Source organism: Triticum aestivum, chromosome 3A (genome assembly GCF_018294505.1).
Source record: "Triticum aestivum cultivar Chinese Spring chromosome 3A, IWGSC CS RefSeq v2.1, whole genome shotgun sequence".
In the NCBI taxonomy this organism is placed as follows: domain Eukaryota; kingdom Viridiplantae; phylum Streptophyta; class Magnoliopsida; order Poales; family Poaceae; genus Triticum; species Triticum aestivum.
In genome coordinates, this window is record NC_057800.1 from 714,643,979 (window position 1) to 714,662,526 (window position 18,548).

An 18,548-nucleotide genomic window follows, 5' to 3' on the forward strand; every position below is an offset into this window, starting at 1 on the left:
TTTGTTCCAGGCACATCCGCCGGAGTGGGAGGACACGGACAAGTTGCTACACGCGTAAGATATAATTAACCTTGAGTACTTAGCAGCTTCTCGGCGGTTTCGATGCTACTAATATTATGTTTCTAACTTGCAGGTTGGATAGGAAAAGGCAGCGGAAGATTAAGGATTGGGCCAAGCATCACAGAAAGTATGTCGTACAGTTTGCGCTTAGTGTGGAGCAAGCTAGGGCTGGAAAAGGAGTCCAGCTTCGTGAGCACTGCCCTGTAGCGTTCAACAACTATCTCACATGGTTTCTTGCAAGTACCCATGTGGAGGTATGCAAGCCGGCGTATGCTGAGGAGATTATGGAAGAACCCACTGTTTTTGATGAGGTAGCCCAACACCAGTACAACGCATTAGTCAGGAAAGGCAACTCAGTGATCCTTTCAGCTCCAATGATGAACTTTGTGGTATTTGCCCTCTTTGCTTTTCATTGACACTATTCACATCTTTGCTTGCCTAACACGTTAATACCATTTCTGTTCATAGCGTGCCCAGATCAAGAAAGCAACTGATGAGACCGAGACTATTCTTGAAATAACCCCGGCTGGCAAAAGCGATGGAGAAGGTGCACTTCGAGCATTCATCAAGGTTCACATCTCCTTCAAACTAGCACTTAACATGTGTTGCTACGTTCGATGTCTCATTCACTTGTACATGTTGCAGCGCCAGGGCCAAAAGTTAAGGCGGCTATCAAACCTTTTTGGTTGTCGTGACCCCGAGTATGTATCACCAGAACGGTCTAGGTCGGCGACACCATCAGATCCTGCTTCGGGCCAGAGCCATGGTGATCATTTGGAGGATGAGGGTGTGGGTGTGGTCACCCAAGAGGTATGGCATGAGCATATATATCCAATTGTTGATGCATTGCTAACTATATCCTCACACACGGTCTTTCCATATCTTTTGTTGATGCATAGGTTGCTGATGATGATATGATCTTGGGGGCGTACCAGGTTAGGTCTGCATACATGCTAAAGCCTAGAAAGGGAATCAACAAGTACACACCTGAAGACTTCACCGAAAGAGGCAAAAGGACGGTCGGCACCTCGCGGATGGCGGCTTTGGATGACTATTTGGATGACGATGTCGATGACGTGGAGGAACCGGAGCCGGAGCGGGAGCATGTTCCTCTTCCTAGGAAGGTCAAGAAGTTAGCCAAAAAGCGCTCAAGGAACTAGCTCTTCTTAGGAACTAGCCATAGTCCTTTATTTGTGGTAGCTCTATGTTGAACTTGATCCTCTTTGTATGTCTTAGTTATGTTGAACTTGGAGTTGACGTCTTAGCAATGTTGAACTTGGTCCTCTATGTTGCACTTGTTGTCTTAATAATGTTGAACTTGATCTTCATTAGCTTCACCATTAAAGCCCTCATCTTGATCATTCACATTGGCAGTCTCGACATGTTTGAACTGGTCTGGATCCTCGAGGGTGACCTCAACTCCCTGCTCAACCACATTGAACTCTGAACCATGACAATCACCCTCTGGGTGCACCAAGTCCCCCTCTCCCTTCCTCATCTCTACCTGATAATGATTCTATTTGCAAGCTACAACCCATGCAGCGCCTAGCACCGAGGTGCCACACTCTACAGTGCAACGCCTAGCTACTGGGCGTTGCACTGTACAGTGTGGCGCCTCGGTGCTAGGCGCTGCAGTGGCTGTAGCTTGCAACCAGAGTGTTTGCTCTCTGGTTAGCTCAGTCCATGTGTGCAACGCCTCGGCTCTAGGCGTCACACTGTATAGTGCAGCGCCTAGAGCTAAGGCGTTGCACACATGGACTGAGCTAACCAGAGAGCAAACACTCTGGTTGCAAGCTACAGCCACTGCAGCACCTAGCACAGAGGCGCCACACTGTACAGTGCAATGCCCAGTAGCTAGGCATTGCACTGTAGAGTGTGGCGCCTCGGTGCTAGGCGCTGCATGGGCTGTAGCTTACAAACAGAAAGTTTGCTCTCTGTTTAGCTCAGTCCATCTGTGCAACGCCTCAGCTCTAGGCGCTGCACTATACAGTGTGACGCCTAGAGCTGAGACGTTGCACACATGGACTGAGCTAAACAGAGAGCAAACACTCTGTTTGCAAGCTACATCCCATGCAGCGCCTAGCATCGAGGCGCCACACTGTGCAGTGCAACGCCCAGTAGCTAGGCGTTGCACCTGTACTTAGCAAATTTTTGGCACACGCACACATATTCCGATGAGCAGAGATAGTAGCTCACGACACATAGCAAGCAAAGAACTGTGACACATTGTAGTTCACGACACATAGTACTTCACGACACATACTAATTCATAATACATAGTACTTCATGACACATAGTAGATCACAACCAAATCGAAGAGGAGAGATAGTAGTTCATGACACAAAGTAGTTCACAACCAAATCGAAGAGCATAGTTTAGAGGATAACACGATTATCGTCCACAAGCAAGTTGAAGATGACATAGCTCTATTGCGTAGAGCAAGGCCCCTTTCCCTTCTTCTTCTTCTTCTCTTCTTCCTCTTCCTCCTCCCTTTTCCTTATGAGGTGGGCCTCCTTAACCACCCTCTCCATGAATATCTTTTCCTCCCTCTCTTTTTTTTCAGCTGCAATTGCCCAAAGCTTCATGGTTCCTTCTTCAAAATCCTTTTGACGCTTCTTCTGTGCCTCCTCACATTTCCTCACCAATGCTTGCTCCCTAGCGCGCATCGCATTTGACGCTCTCTCTTCTTCCTTCCTCTTCTCCTCAAGCTCCTCTTCCTTTTTCTTCTTTAGCTTGGCTGCATCCTCCTCTCTAAGCTTCTTCGCAGCCTTCTCCCACCATCCCGCCATCTCATCTTCGCCATCCTCCTTCATTGTTGGTTTGTTGGGTTGGGAAGCCGCCATACCTACAATGAGTGAAACATAATGGTTAGTAAAGACAATACAAACAAATGGAACATATGAAAAAAATAACATATGGAAAACAAGAACATTTGAAACATTATAGTTAGTGAGCAACATACGGAAATGTTCCATCGAGGTATCCAAACATTCCTCTATAACGACCTTGCCCTTGTCCATCACCACGGCCAAGTCCATCACCAAGGCCAAGACCATCACCACGGCCAACACCACCACCACGAGCTCTACCACCACCACGGCCTAGACTACCACCACCACGGCCTCTTGTAAGTCCTAGTTGCCGACCTCTTTGTTGCCTAGATCCTCTTTGACTAACACTTGGTTGGCTTGGCACTTGTTGGCTACCACTTGGTTGGCTAGGCACTTGTTGGCTACCACTAGGTTGGCTCCCACTTGGTTGCCTTGGCACTTGTTGGCTACCACTAGGTTGGCTCCCACTTGGTTGCCTTGGCACTTGTTGGCTACCACTAGGTTGGCTCCCACTTGGTTGCCTTGGCACTTGTTGGCTACCACTTTATTGCCTTCGCACTTGTTGGCTACCTCTTGGTTGGCTTGGCACTTGTTGGCTACCACTTGGTTGGCTCCCTTGTGTAGCTCCTTGTTGGCTAGTGCTTGCATCATTTTTCTTGGACCTTTTCCTTGGTTTTGTATATTTTCTTTTGTTGTGGCCATGACCTTTGCATTCCCCACAACGGGAGCTCTCACGAGGCTCTTGGAATTGATCGTTTCCCGCTTTGCGGCGGCCACCATGGCCCCATCCGTCCATGTCGCCTCTAAAACGCTTTGTTTTACGTCTACCACGTTTAACAACCTTCAACTCCGGATCCGGCCATAGTTGAACTCCATGGTACTCCGGCCATTGTGATTGGTCAAAGTATGGGTGAAAGCGGGGAGCCCATGTTTTCTTGACCGTCATGATTGAGAACCCCAACTCCCTCATGGTGCGTGGGTGATTGATGTCCACATTTCTAACGCGACCGGCGGTATACAAATGTGATCATGGGAGATGAAGCAACAATGGCCTCCCGCAAGAGCAATCACATTGTGTTAACGACACCTTGAAAGCCCGACCTCCATGTTGCCGGCCATCGTTTGTGGTTCCTCCTGGCTCTTTCACTTCATACTTCCACTCTTCATTGTCATATAATATAGCTTCTTCTGAGTCCACCTTTCGTGATTGAAATTCTAACCATTCATCAACCTTGGGTGGGAACTTGTACTTGTACTTGCGCGGCTTCTCACCCGCTATCTGTGCAGCAGTTTCCATTGAGTACTTTAGAAAGTACGCATTCATCTTGTCAAATGTGTATTGAACTATTGCCGTCACAGGTAATCCACGTGCACCTTTGAGCACCCTATTGAAGCATTCGGCCATATTGCTTGTCATTTGACCGTATCTTCGGCCATCTTCATCAAAAGCACGTGCCCACTTGTTCCGGTGGGGAATGTGCCTATTCATAAAGTCTTGACCCCCGTGATCAAGTTTTTTGTGTGCGAGCAATTTGTTTAACAAAGTGGCGAACCGCTTCTCGGAGAAAGCAAGACAACAATCTTGAAGATCATCGGCCAACTCCCTAAGGCCACATGCCCTATAGAAGTTCGAACAAAAGTGCCTCATGCACCATCGATGGTGCAACGGAGCATGCCCGGGAATGTCAATCTCCACTGCGTTAAGAATTCCTGCATGCCGATCCGATATGACACAAATTTTCCTTTGAGCGGGTAACACCTTCGTCCTCAAAAGACGCATAAACCACTCCCAGTTGTCATTGTTCTCCGCCTCAACCAAAGCAAATGCCAATGGCAACACCCGGTTATTGGCATCACTTGCTATCGCAACCAACAAGGTGCCCTTGTATTGTCCGGTCAAGAACGTGCCATCAATGGAGATGACCGGCCTACAGTGTTCGAAAGCCCTCACGCATTGCTCGAACGCCCAAAATGCACGGCCAAATACTCGGACTTTCTTTCCTTCATAAACCGTTGTTTGGTGCCCATGAGGCTCGACAACATGAACCATGCCCGGGTTTGTGGCGACCATGGCTAACAACAACCTAGGGATTCGGTTGTATGCTTCCTCCCAAGTACCATACAACATCTTAAATGCGGCTTGCTTCGCCTTCCATGCCTTGCCGTACTTCACCTTGTAATGAAAGATGGCTTTCACAAGGTCAATGACATGTTGGACGCTCATTGTTGGAAGTGTGGATATTGAGTTGGAGAGCCTGTAAGCAATGAACTCAGACGTGAGTTGTCTGTGGTCTTGGGACACAATCTTGCCATCCACCCTTTTGCCTCGGCACATGTGAGTTGGCACACAACTCACTACGTGCCAAGCGGGACCTCCTTTCCATGGTCTTGCACGCACAATCCACGGACATATTTCATCTTCACATGCACATGCAACCGTGTAGCGCACATTGACGTCTGAATGCACCACCTTGTGTGGACGATAATGCGTAACCGAGTAGTTGTCGAGCCACATATTCGATTCCAAGAAGGTTTCGAACTTACACCCTTTACCAATCCGGTTCTTGTCGTCTCCCAAATCACGGTGAGAGCTTGGCCTAACCCCAAGAGATATAGATTTGCCACCATCCACAACGGCTTCATCCGGGAGACTAACATCCTTGAACAATGGTGTCTTGTGATCCCGACCGAATACCTTCTCAAAAGCTTCGGCCTCCTTCACCGTGAACCCCTCCTCATCAACTTGTTCATCGGGACCTTCGTCATCCGAATCCGATGCATATGCACGGGAAAAAGGGATGGAATGGTCCATTGTCTCTTGCAAATGATATTTATCAATATCACCCACATTGTTGTCATGGAGATCAACTTCATTTTCATCGTATGCATACTCATCATTGTCCTCTTGCAAAGCTTCATCTTGGTTGTTTGTAAACGGGCTCAATGTTGGCCTCACTTCTTGGGTCAAAATAGGTTCAACAATCTCATCTCGCTTCAAGGGTGGGGGGCTACTAGCAACCAAAGGGGAGGGTTTCCGGTTCAAGTCCAAATGCAAATTTGAATCAACCTTCTTCGTTGCAAATAACTCAAGAGCCTTGTCAAGTGAATCGGCCACCATTTCCTTGTATGCAACCCAACGTTGCTCCGAGTTGATACGCATTGTCTTCCAACGGATGTGCATTCCAAAACCTACATTATGCCTTCCCTCCAACTCAACGATATCACTAGGGTCCATCCAATTCAAATCTTTCCTCACTGGTTGCAAGAGCTCCGCATAGCTAGGACTACTATCAAACAACATATCTAGCTCATCCGGATCCGGTTCAATATTGCCTTTCAAGAAGGCGTCTTTGTCCCCATGATGAACAAACACACATGTTCTTCCCATCCCTATAAGCATTCAAACAACACATCGTAACATTGCTTCCATGAGTACTAATTTAAGGATTAACACGGAATACAAACCCTAATATATATATATCAAACAACAACCCTAACCCTAACCCTAACCATAACCCTAACCCTAACCATAACCCTAACCCTAACCATAACCCTAACAATAACCCTAACCATAACCCTAGCACCAACATAAGAACACCCATAAGAATAACCCTAACATACTAACAAAGCCTAATCATAGGAAATTGGCAAACAAAGATCTCACATCTCCATGCAAATCTCTAGATCCAAACAAAACTAGGATTTTCCAAACTAGCATTACTTGGATCAAAACAAGGGATCGGAGAAGATTACCTTGAGGGAGGGTATGACTTCGAAATCCACGGACAAATTCTTCAAATTTGCAAGTTTTGGGAGAGGATTTGAGAGGGGGAGAGAGTGGGAGAGGGGGCAAAGCTCGGGTTGGGGTGTGTGGGGTGGGGGGAGTGGGGGAGGGGGGCCCAGCCGCTGGATAAGTCACAGTGCAGCGCCCGAACGCTAGGCGCTGCACATTACATGTGTGGCGCCTAGCTAGGAGGCGCTGCACTGCTGGGTGCGGGCCCAAGGACTGCCACGGTGGACTGAGGTGCAACGCCCCCGAGCTAGGCGCTGCACCGTAGGGTGTGACGCCTGCGTGACGGGCGCTACACAAAAGGATCAGTGCTGTGAAATAGTTTCACGGGCAGTTCATTTTGTGAATTGATTTCGTCCACAGGTCAAAATAGTCAAATTTGCCTTTTTTTTTTAAGCAAAACCAGTCAACAGCTAACCCAGGACGACCAACACCAAAGCGACGTGCCAGCCAGCGAAAGCGCGTGCTATTGGGCCAGGACCAATAGTATGCCAGCGTGAGCGCCGGGATCGGGTAGTTGGCCCGAATTTCTCTATGGCTGCTGTGGGCTGTGGCCCAAGTTCGAGTTGCTCAAGTAAAATGGGCTTTGTTCTATCTGGTTAAGAGCATTTTTATCTACGTGGACATTGCGGAAGAGGATTTATGCGAAATCTAATTAAGGAGTACTCGTTGCAAAGAACACTCTATTTTTCCAGGTTGCGACAAGTGACGCACATGCAGCGCGCCACTTGTTGCAACCTGGAAGTTTTCCGTTTTTTCGTAGATCCGTTTCTTCAAAACATTTTATCTCTTAAACCGTGCGTCCAAATCTCGAACCGTTTTCACCATTGGATTCCTCGCGTTGAGATCTTCAAAACTAGATCCCATGTTGATAGGTTTTGACGAACTTTTTTTTCACGAAAAAACCAAACGAAAAAACCGGGCAAAAAAACCGAACCGGGAGCACAGTTTTTTCCCTTTCCGAAAGAGGCACGCCCGTACCTCTCGCAAATTCACAACCGTGCCTCTCGTGAAAGCAAACCCGTGACTCTCGTGTAAGGAAAAAAACAAAAAACGCGTTTTCTTCCCGTTTCCGAGAGGCACGGCCGTGACTCTCGCGAAAACACAACCGTGCCTCTCGCGAAAGAAAAACCGTGACTCTCGCGAAAGAAAAAAACGGAAAACGCATATTTTTTTCCTTTTCTGAGAGGCACGGCCGTGACTTTCGCGTAAGCACAACCGTGCCTCTCGCGGAAGCAAAACCGTGACTCTCACGAATAAAAACAAAAACAAAAAACGCGTTTTGTTTTTCCCTTTCCGAGAGGCACGGACGCGACTCTCGCGAAAGCAAAACCGTGACTCTCGCGAAAGAAAAAAAATAGAAAACGTGTTTTTTTTCGTTTCCGAGAGGCACGGCCGTGACTCTCGCTAAAGAACGACTGTGCCTCTCGCGGAAGAAAAACCGTGACTTTCACGAAAGAAAAAAAACACGCATTTTTTCGCGAAAAAAATTTCTTCGAAATTCTTTTTTGATCGAAAAGCTAAGAAAGACCGGGGGAAATCCAAAACGTCGAAAAAAATCGAAAAAAAAACCGTTTAAAAAGCCGAAAACGTGTGCGGAAAAATCCGAAGAAAGCGTCCAGAGCGCGACACGTGGCGAATGGCTGAGAGCGCGTCAAGTGGCGCTGATCGTTGCGAGGCTCCCGAAGGAGCGCTCGTTAACTAGTTGCTCCCGGATTTATGGCAGGCAAGTGCCGGGGCACTCTGGTCCCTGTTCCCAGCTTTTTATTTCGGCTTTCGATTTTTAAAGTTTTATATCTTTTAAATGGAAAAATTAAATGAAGTTCTGTTTCCATATTTGTGTTTCTCGCGACCGGTGCTTTCAAATAAGATCCATTTTGAATATATTTTGATGACTTTGAAAAGAAATTAAGTTTCAGTGTTTGAAACTTAGTATGAGCGATCGATAAAAATCAAATATTTTGTGTGTACGACCGACAGATTTTTTTTTGCTTAAAATAGTATCTCTGAAACTTGTTGAAACCGGGCATTTTTTGATGCAAAATCAGTAAGTTTCATTGTTGAAACTTAAGGCTTTTCGAGAGATTTTCTTTTTTACCGTGCACTTGTGTGGGCTTGGCAGGTGAGTGCACCTGCATTTACGTGCCCCTACGGTTCTCAACTTCTGAGACACTACTTGACCAATTCCGTGTCGTTGTGTGTATACCTGTATGCACCACCTTCGTATAACTGCAAAAGGAAAAGAAGATACCAAGGACTTGCACAACCGAGAGGCATTAGGCTGAGCCATGGGGCGAAGCAAAAAAGAAAAGGAAAAACAAGGATGCAGGACACAAACTATCAGACGTAAAAACTTAGAACAAACATACAGTAGTCTTAAAACAAGTTTTTTATGGGAGTCATAAAACAAATTTATAATCTTCAGCTGCGTCTGCATCTAACTTTTAGTCTTCTCTGGAAGATCTCCAATCATACAAGGGGTGTATATAAAGGACTCATCAACGGACCATGAGATATGAATTCGTGGACGCATATAGCCTATGTACTGAACTTTTGAGCTATCAAAATGATAAGCCACTGCTTTTAACCCCAGATGGAAGAAAGCAATATCTTTGTAGGGGTGAAACCCAAGTAATGGACATCCAAGTAACGGACAGTATCCAGGATGACGGCCACACTCATCGAGAATATTATCATCATCCCAGTCCCAATCAGAAATCACATTCTCAAGCCTTTTGCTATTGCCATATTTGTCAAGAACATGATCGTCATCAAATATCCAAGGTCCGCAGATTCGATAAGGGTTGAGCAAATATATATTTGCCGATGGCTCAACAAGGCCAATGCTATTCTTCAACACCCATTCTACCTCATCATTGGATTCACTCAGGTGCCAAATCCGAATTCGATCATGAAGATTTGCAAAGTACACAGCCTCCATGGAGCTCCCAAGATAATGCTGTCCAACTTTGTGTTCGTTAGCATCTATTGGTGTTTTTATTACTTGATATTTGCCGGTAGATGAGGATAACCTTCAAAGGTGCCCATAAAGATGTCAATATCATTTTTAGTGGTACTGATACAATGGTGATGTCTAATAAACAATACAAATACAAAGGAATTTAATATTTTACATTAATGTACCTTGTGACGAATGCACCGCGATAAAGCAGCACATGTAATGCTCCTCGCCAGTAGGTGCCGTAGCGCCATCTTGTCAATCCAATGCTCGTGAACGGCAGTGAACCCCGCACGTTGACCACTCTCCTCGTAGCACTTCCTTCCCTGACAAACGACCTCTCCTGCCATTCTCCTGCGCTTGATAAGAAAACGTCCAGCGTTAACACGGCCGGTGGCCATTCCGTCGAGTGTTGCGGAACCTCAGTGCTCCACCGAGGTTTGGACAAGAATCTTGAACTTATCGTGAAGTTTTCTTCCACGAGCTGTTCTGGCTGAACCTCCGCTAACTCGCAGTTCGTCACATCGAACAGCCGTAGATCCTTAGAGCATCTTCAGCCGCGCTTCCAACAGGCCCTTTCCAGGCGTTTTTTCCACACCGACGTCGAAAACACGGCCCAGTCGCCCTCCAGAAGCCTGTTTTTCGCCGGTTCGGATCGAAACTGGTGCCGGCGGACCCAGGCAGCACCCGGCACCCCGGGGGGCGCCTGGGGCACCGGCACAAGCGAAAAGGGCGCGTGGGTCCGCCCTGTCGGCGAGTCCAGCGCCTATTTCCACCGTTTCTTCTCGCTTTTCCCCCACTTCCCTCCCATTTTCTTCTTCCCTCTCGCCAATCTCCCTCCTGCTCACCTCCCAGCCGGCCGCCATGCCATCGAAGAAGTACGTCACCCCCCGCGCGGCGGCAACCGCGACCGTCTCCGTCGCCCAGCCGAAGCAGAGGAAGCCAAGGGCGCTGCCGTCCAAGCCACCGGGCATGACAAAGCCGAGTGGAGGGCGGAAGTTCAGCGACGGGAGGTTGTCACCACCGACCGGCGCAACAGGGCCATCGCCAAGAAGGCCCGCGACAACGCGGCGCGCGCGGCTGCGGCTGCCGCTTCGGCGGACCAAGCCGAGGCCGAGGCGACTCGCACGGGGATGATGAATCCACCTGGCAGCCACGCCCAGTACGCTCCCTGGGGCCAGCAAATCGTCGGCTCTCTGTCGCCGCAGCCATGGGGATCGCCCTCGCCGAGCTACGCCGACGATGACGCGCACGGTAGGTTCAACCCAAACATCACCTTTCCCCATGGACACCCGACCCAGCGCACGCCCTCGGCCGCCTTCGCCGACGTGCAGTACCCTCCATACAACTACTCGCCGCCCGCCTACGCATCCTCCCCGACACCCCATCTACGCCGTTGCGCGCTGCCCTTCTCGCACCTTGGCGACACCGACGAGCCCGAGGGCGACATGGATGACATCATCGCGGCAGGTTCGGCCGCGGCCGCCGCGTCTCCTGGGTTTGTCACCCAGGAAGAGACGATGGATCTCAGCGGCGGCATGGATGGCGAGCTTGGCTACGTCTAGGGCGAGGACGAGCAGGAGGAGGAGGAGGAGCAGGAGCAGGAGGACGAGGAGGAGGAGGAGGAGGAGGAGGAGGAGCCGGCGCCTGTTTCGGCGAAGGGGCGCGAGAAGAAGAAGCGGGCGACCAGGTAAGGCGAGCCGCGCATCAAGTGGGCGTCCAAGGAGGAGGAATGTCTCACCAAAGCATGGAAAGTCATCTGCCTCGACCCGACCACCGGCACGAACCAGAGCATCGAGACGTACTGGGACCGCATCAAGGCCGAGTTCGACGAGCGCAAGCTCGTCGACCCCTACTTCAAAGGCGTCTACATGCAGCGCGGCTCAAAGGCGATGGCGAACCATTGGGGGCGTATCCAGGGCGTGCAACAAATGTCATGGGGTCGTCGAGGAGGTCGCGGCTCGCCTAGAGAGCGGCGCCGGCGTTGAGGATCAGGTATGCCACGCCGGTCTCCCGCTTCTCTTCGCCGTGTACGCCTGCCAACTGTTTGTTCCTCCGCGCAGTTACTGCGCATGTTCACCCTGTACCGGCAGAGCAACAGCGACGCCGAATTCAAGCACCTCCACGTTTACAAGTGCATTGACAAGTGCGAGAAGTGGACGGAAGTCCGGCGCACCCTCGACAAGGACAAGGAGACCTACAAGCGGGACGCGCCGACTCCTGGCGCATCAGAAGGGCGGCCGGACGGCAACAAAGGTGCCAAGAAGGGAAACACGCCGACGCAGCTACCGCTCGAGTGCACGAGTCCATCGAGAACTGCCTCGCCGACGTGCAGGCCCGGGCCGTCCTTCGTGAAGAGAAGACCGACGCACGGTGGTCGGCGTTGATGTCGAGCAGCGCCGTCAAGCTCGACCTGCTCCGGACCAACATCGCCGCGAAGAAGAGAAACACCGACTTGGCTTTCCTGCTGGGCGGGGAGGACATGCTCCAGAGCACCGACGAGGCGGTCAAGGCGTGCTACTTGGCGGAGCGCGGGCTCATTCTGAACCAGCTTCCCTCGACACCGCTGCCGCCGCCGCCGCCAAGCCCGCGTGATGACGCCTCCGCGACGCCCAGCAGCACCGATGCCGCGCCAACACCGCCCAGCGCAGAAGCAGCTCCGACGCTGCCTAGCACGCGCATGCCAACTCCGCCGACGCCTGGGGCAGAGCCCGCCGATTGATGCGAACGCGAACTTCTGCCGCTCTATTTTATGTACGCCTGTCCGATCGACGAACTGTGACTTGCGATTGCCGGACTTGTATGACGTCTTTTGTGAGCGGGAACGACCAAATTTGAATTTTCCGTGTCCTGGGGGCGTGACTGGGAGCTAGATCACCTTCAGGGGCCGAACTAGCGCCGGTTCGCCCCCAGACCATTCTTTTTTAGCGCCCTGGGGGGCCGAACAGCTGGAGATGCTCTTAGGAGGGATCAAGAACACTTCGTAGTGCGGCGACGCGACAGGGTCAAATGTGAGATAGGCTTCACGACATTCCCCATCATTGTGTGTTCCAGGCAGCCGCTGCCACCGCCGCGTGGCGGGGTTGGCCACAAAAAACTCCGTCGTGTCGCCGTAGAGCAGGAGACCATTGCACTGGTCCGTGATCGTTCTACAGCCTTCTGTGTAGTCGGGCAGGAAGTGGAGGTTGCCATAGTCGACACGGGGGTGCTGCGTGGAGGGACGGGCAAGGAATTGCGGGTGGTGGTGGTCGGTGTAGTTGGCGAAGATGCCCTCCACGGAGTGCGGGAGGAGGTGCCGGGCGTCCACGATGGCGCGCCACGCCCTGCGCTGTAACAGGCCCGATCTACCTCAGCTATCTATTACAATCAAATCAAGGAGGAAGGAGGAGTAATTTGGGATCTGGAGAGGAAGGAGTGGAAAGGGGAATAATCGGAGGAGGAGCAGCCTCTCTCTCTGTTGCCAGTTGTCTCCATAGTTGATACCGAATCCGTGGCTCAGCCACCTACTTAACCCATCGCGAGCACACAGGCTACGCTTGTCCCAACTACCCACACACACCGTCACTCAGCGAGGCCGGCTGGCCCAGCTGCATCAGAGCCCACCACGGCTGGTGGGGTCGGTATGTCAGGCGTGACATTCTCCCCTCCTTGAGTGGCGGCTTGTCCCCAGGCCGCTGTTGACGGAAAACAACGACGAAGCTCGACGGGGTCCTCCCAGGTAGCCAGCGACGGAGGCAGTTCCGACCATCGCACCAGGAACCGCGGCTGGAGTTCACCTTTGACGCGCACCAGCTTCTGATCATGTATCGCCACCGGATGGTGTTCTGCCTGCAAAACGGAGTTAGCAGGTGGTAGCGACGGACTCACCCGAGCCTCTGGCCCGATCGTCCATTTCAGTTGAGACACATGCACCACTGGGTGTATCCTACTGTCTTCAGGCAATTGGAGCTTGTAAGCTACCGCTCCCACTCTGGCCAGGATGCGATAAGGTCCATAGTAACGGAATGCCAGCTTCTGGTAAGGTCGTTGCGCCACTGATGTTTGGATAAACGGCTGCAGTTTGAGGAATACCATGTCTCCCACCTCGAATGAACGATCTGTGCGATGCTTATCAGCTTGCTTCTTCATGCGGTCCTGTGCGTGCTTGAGTTGTTGCTGTAGGTGCTCCATCATTACCTCTCTTTCGTGCAACCAAGCTGCCAAATCAGGAACTGAACTTTCTTCCACTTGCGTAACTGCAAACTCTCTCGGTAAATGACCATACATTACTTCAAACGGAGTGCGCCCCAACGATGAGTGGAAGGCAGTATTGTACCAATACTCTGCCAGAAACAGCCACTTGCTCCAATTCCCCGGGCAGGAGTGAACCGCACAGCGCAGGTATCCTTCTAAGCACTGGTTCACTCGTTCCGTTTGCCCGTCAGTCTGCGGGTGGTACGAAGAACTGAGGCGCAACTGGGTTTGTGAGATCTTGAACAACTCTTGCCAGACTGCACTTGTGAAGATACGATCTCTGTCCGAGATGATGGCCAGAGGAAGCCCGATGTTCTTCATGAATGTTGTCGCCACTGTCAGCGCCGTGAAGGGGTGGGTTGGCGGCACGAAGTGAGCATATTTCGAGAACTTGTCCACCACCACCAGAATCACATCATATCCTCCCGATTTAGGCAGCCCTTCGATGAAATCCAGAGATACGACAGCCCAGGGTCATTTAGGTATCGGTAGGGGCTGCAACAACCCCGCTGGAGAGACGCGCTCAGTTTTAGCTTGCTGACAGGTTACACAGGCGCGGACGAACTGTTTGATCATCCCTTTCATGCCTTTCCAGAAGAACAGATTTTTCACCCTATGATACGTGGCATAGAATCCCGAATGACCCCCCACAGCGCTGTCATGTAGTGCTTTGATCAATGACTGTTGCACTTCCACATCAGCCCTGATCCAAATGCGCCCTTTGTAGCGGATCACTCCATCTTGCAAGGAGTAGTCTGCGTCGCTAGCTGGGTCCAAAGCCAATTGTTCCAGTTTGGTTTGCACAGCTTTGTCCTGACGATAGCTAACTGCTACAGCTTCCAGCCATGACGGTCGACAGACCGATACTGTTGCCAATTCTGACCCCTCTTCTTGATCCCTCCGCGACAGTGCATCGGCCGCTTTGTTAGTGACACCCACCTTGTATTGTATCTGAAACTGCAACCCAACCAATTTGGTGAAGGCTCTTTGTTGGATTGGTGTGTTCAACCGCTGATCTGTCAAATGCAACAAGCTCTTCTGATCTGTATGCACCAAGAACTCAGCGTGCTGCAAGTACGGCCTCCAATGATCGACAGCCATCATTAGTGCCAAGCACTCTTTCTCATAGGCCGAGAGAACAATGTTACGGGGTCCCAAGGCTTTGCTCAGATATGCCAACGGATGCGAGTCTTGCATCAGAACAGCCCCGACCCCTGTAGCGCTTGCATCAGTTTCCACCACAAACTTCTTGCGAAAATCTGGCAAAGCTAGAACTGGAGCTTGAATCAGTGCTTTCTTCAACTCCTGGAATGTTGTGTCAGCCGTGGGAGTCCAGATAAATAATGTCCCTTTCTTCAGCATGTCCGTCAGTGGCCGGGAGATAATACCAAAGTTCTTAACAAACTTGCGATAATATCCTGCTAGTCCCAAGAATTCCCTTAACTTGCGAACAGATTCTGGGCGCGGCCAGTCCCGAACTGTCTGGATCTTCTCCTCCAATGTGGCCACACCAGAGCTGCTGATTCGGTGCTCCAGATAGCTGATTTGCTATTGCGCGAAAGAGCATTATGATAGCTTCGCTTTCAGGCCATGCTCTTCCAGTAGTTTCAGCACCTGCCGCAGCAGCTTGACGTGCTTCTCTAGTGTTGACGAGTGGACTAGGATATCGTCCATAAACACCAACACACCGTGGCAGAGCAAGGGTTCAAACACCAAATTCATACCTCCCTGGAAGGTCGGTGGCCCCCCTGTGACTCCATAGGGCAGGACCCGGAATTGATAATGGCCTTGGTGAGTCTTGAAGGCAGTTTTGAATTCATCCTCTTCGCGTAACCGTATCTGGTGGTAGCCCGCGCGAAGGTCCAATTTGGAAAACCAGCAGGAACCCGCCAATTCGTCCAACAACTCATCAATCACTGGCAAGGGGTAAGTGTTCTTGACCGTTATCGCGTTGAGGTGGCGATAATCGACACACATGCGCCAAGTCATGTCTTTCTTCTTCACCAGCAACACTGGCGACGAGTACGGGCTGGTGCTAGGCACTATTAGCCCCGCTTGAAGCATCTCCTTCACCTGTTTCTTGATCTCGTCCTTTTGCTCAGGTGTGTATCTGTATGGCCTTATATTAACTGGCTTGGCTCCCGGCAGAATAGGAATCGTGTGATCCCACGAGCGATGGGGAGGCAGCCCCGTAGGTTCCTGAAATACTGACTGAAATTCTTCCAACACCTCTTGTACCTCAACTGGGATGTGCTCGATTACCACTTCGGGCCCACTGCATACACGCATACGATGTGAGCCACTGAATTACTGGCCTCCAGATCAGCCAACTGCGCACAAGAAATCTGGTGCACTTCCTGAAGCCGACTCTGCACCCCTCTGAGTTCAATAGGCTGCCCTTGGTGTGTAAACTGTAATTGTTTTTCTGCCCAATCAATCCACATCGGACCGCAATCTTCAAGCCAATCAATGCCTACTATCATATCGTAGCAGCCCAGTGCCAAAACTCGCAAGTCAGTCACAAATTCGTGCCCCTGTGTCGCCCACTTGCACCTTGGAATGCTGCCTGAACAAGAGAGCGTTCCTCCATCCGCAATCTTAACTGACACAGTGGTCATCGGCTGTACTGATAACTGCAGCCACGCCGCTACATCCTCACTGAGGAAGCTATGGGAGCTTTCTAAATCCACCAGGATTAAGACTTCCTGACCACAAATTTTTCCCAACAACCGGACTGTGCCCGGTGTAGTTTGGCCGGTAGTAGCCATCTTGGAGATGCACATGAGGACATCATCATCTGAATCTGAATCCTGAACTGGTTGCCCCATTTGATCAGCCTGCAACAGCTCCAACAGCTCCTCCACAACATGCAATTGCACTGTCGGTCCACACTGATGCCCTTGCCCCCACCTTTCTCCACATTTGAAACACAAGCCCCGGGCACGCCTGTAATTTCTCAACGCTGCGACACAATCGTCCCCCCGCGCCAATCGCTCTGGTGGGTGCGCTGCTTCCACTCCCCGGCGATCATCTGCCATTGCTGGTTGCACCATGGGAATGGGGCGACCCAGTGGTGCCCGACCCGCCAGAAGTGGACGAGGTTGTTGCCGATTCTGGGGAGCTTCGTATCGCCTTGGATCCCGGCGAGGCATGGCGTCCATCATTTCTTCCTGCAAAGAAGCCAGGGAAAAAGCGGAGTCCAAGTCCTTTGGCTGGTGAAGAACAACGCCAATACGAATCTCTTGCCTGAGCCCTTCTAAAAACTGTGTAGTGAAGAAAACATGATCGAATGCAGGGTTATGCGCTAACAAGTGATGCATGATTTCCTCAAATTGATGCATGTACTCACTAACTGTGCCAGTTTGTTTAAGAGTTCGAAACTGACGAAGATACACTTGGTACTGTTCTCTGCCAAATTTCCCACAGAGAGCTGTGCATAATTCCTCCCAAGTCAAATTTCTACTCTTAGCCTCCTGTAATTGCAGCCAGCGAGCAGCGTTCCCCGTAAAATGCAGGGTAGCTACCCGGACCCAAAATTCTGGTTGAACCCCATAAACATCAAAGTACTTTTCGCAGCGAGTCCGCCAAAACTGTGGATTATCCCCATCAAACGATGGAAAATCCAGTTTAGGCAGGGACCAACTCGCCGGAGTATGATGTGCGCGTGCATCGTACTCTCTACACTGACCTACAGAACCCAGGGCAAGAGATTTAGAGGCAGGGTCAGTTAGAGACGTACTGTTGATCGGAGGCGGCAACTGGGTGGTGACTACCCCGTAAGCCGAACCCCCGGAATTCTCGACATCGCCATGGCCGCTTGGCCCGTGGTGCTCGGGGTTGCTGGTATTCGGCGCGCCCGTCTTGAGCCCCACCAGATCGGCTTCAGATCGGCCCAAATCCACCGCGGCTCCGGCGAGATCCACCGCGGGACCCGTCGATTCCGCCAGCGCGGGGTGGAGGGCGATGCGCCCCACTTGCATGCGGAGCTCGTCGAGCTGGTTCTGCAGGCTCATCACCGCTGGACGCCAGAGCTCGAGGGAGGTCTGGATCGCATCCAGCCGGGCGTCGTTGGCCGCGCGGCTCTCGTGGACGGACTTGACGAGAGCGGCGAGCTGCTCTTCCATCGCCGCCGTCTTCAGCGCCTGCTTGGTGGCGTAGCGCGGTCGGGGATAGGCCGTCTCCAGATCGTCTGACCTCTGATACCAGATGTAACAGGCCCGATCTACCTCAGCTATCTATTACAATCAGATCAAGAAGGAAGGAGGAGTAATTTGGGATCTGGAGAGGAAGGAGTGGAAAGGGAAATAATCGAAGGAGGAGCAGCCTCTCTCTCTGTTGCCAGTTGTCTCCATAGTCGATACCGAATCCGTGGCTCAGCCACCTACTTAACCCATCACGAGCACGCAGGCTAGGCTTGGCCCAACTACCCACACACACCGTCACTCAGCGAGGCCGGCTGGCCCAGCTGCATCAGAGCCCACCACGGCTGGTGGGGTCGGTATGTCAGGCGTGACATGCGCACGCACCGGGACGCGGCGAGGTCATGCGGCTGGAGGCGGCCGAGGATCGCCGCGAGCGCGTCGTCGGGCAACGCCTCCGTGTGATCCATCGGGTCTCGCTGACGTGAACCGCGCACACACGTACTGCGGCTTATATTGAGCCGGACTTTGACGGA

General features: G+C 51.4%; 1 protein-coding gene across 1 annotated transcript; it reads right to left on the reverse strand.

The window, feature by feature from the left end:
• Positions 1 to 9,056: 9,056 nt before the first annotated feature.
• On the reverse strand, positions 9,057 to 18,208 carry LOC123059367 (uncharacterized). The gene is made up of 3 exons (XM_044481950.1): positions 17,613 to 18,208; positions 9,826 to 9,994; positions 9,057 to 9,713 (listed from the first exon to the last, which is right to left on the reverse strand). Exons 1-3 carry the CDS (start codon positions 17,995 to 17,997, stop codon positions 9,119 to 9,121), a joined length of 1,149 nt encoding a protein of 382 aa, XP_044337885.1. The 5' UTR covers positions 17,998 to 18,208; the 3' UTR covers positions 9,057 to 9,118.
• Positions 18,209 to 18,548: the final 340 nt, after the last annotated feature.

Excerpts from the sequence above, each read along its gene's own strand:
- LOC123059367 (XM_044481950.1), bottom strand. The coding sequence starts at position 17,997 with ATGGAAGAGCAGCTCGCCGCTCTCGTCAAGTCCGTCCACGAGAGCCGC. Across the intron at positions 9,995-17,612 it reads GTTGCCGCCTCCGATCAACA|GAGAATGGCAGGAGAGGTCG; the intron begins GTACGTCTCTAA and ends TATCAAGCGCAG. Across the intron at positions 9,714-9,825 it reads CGCGGTGCATTCGTCACAAG|GTTATCCTCATCTACCGGCA; the intron begins GTACATTAATGT and ends GCACCTTTGAAG.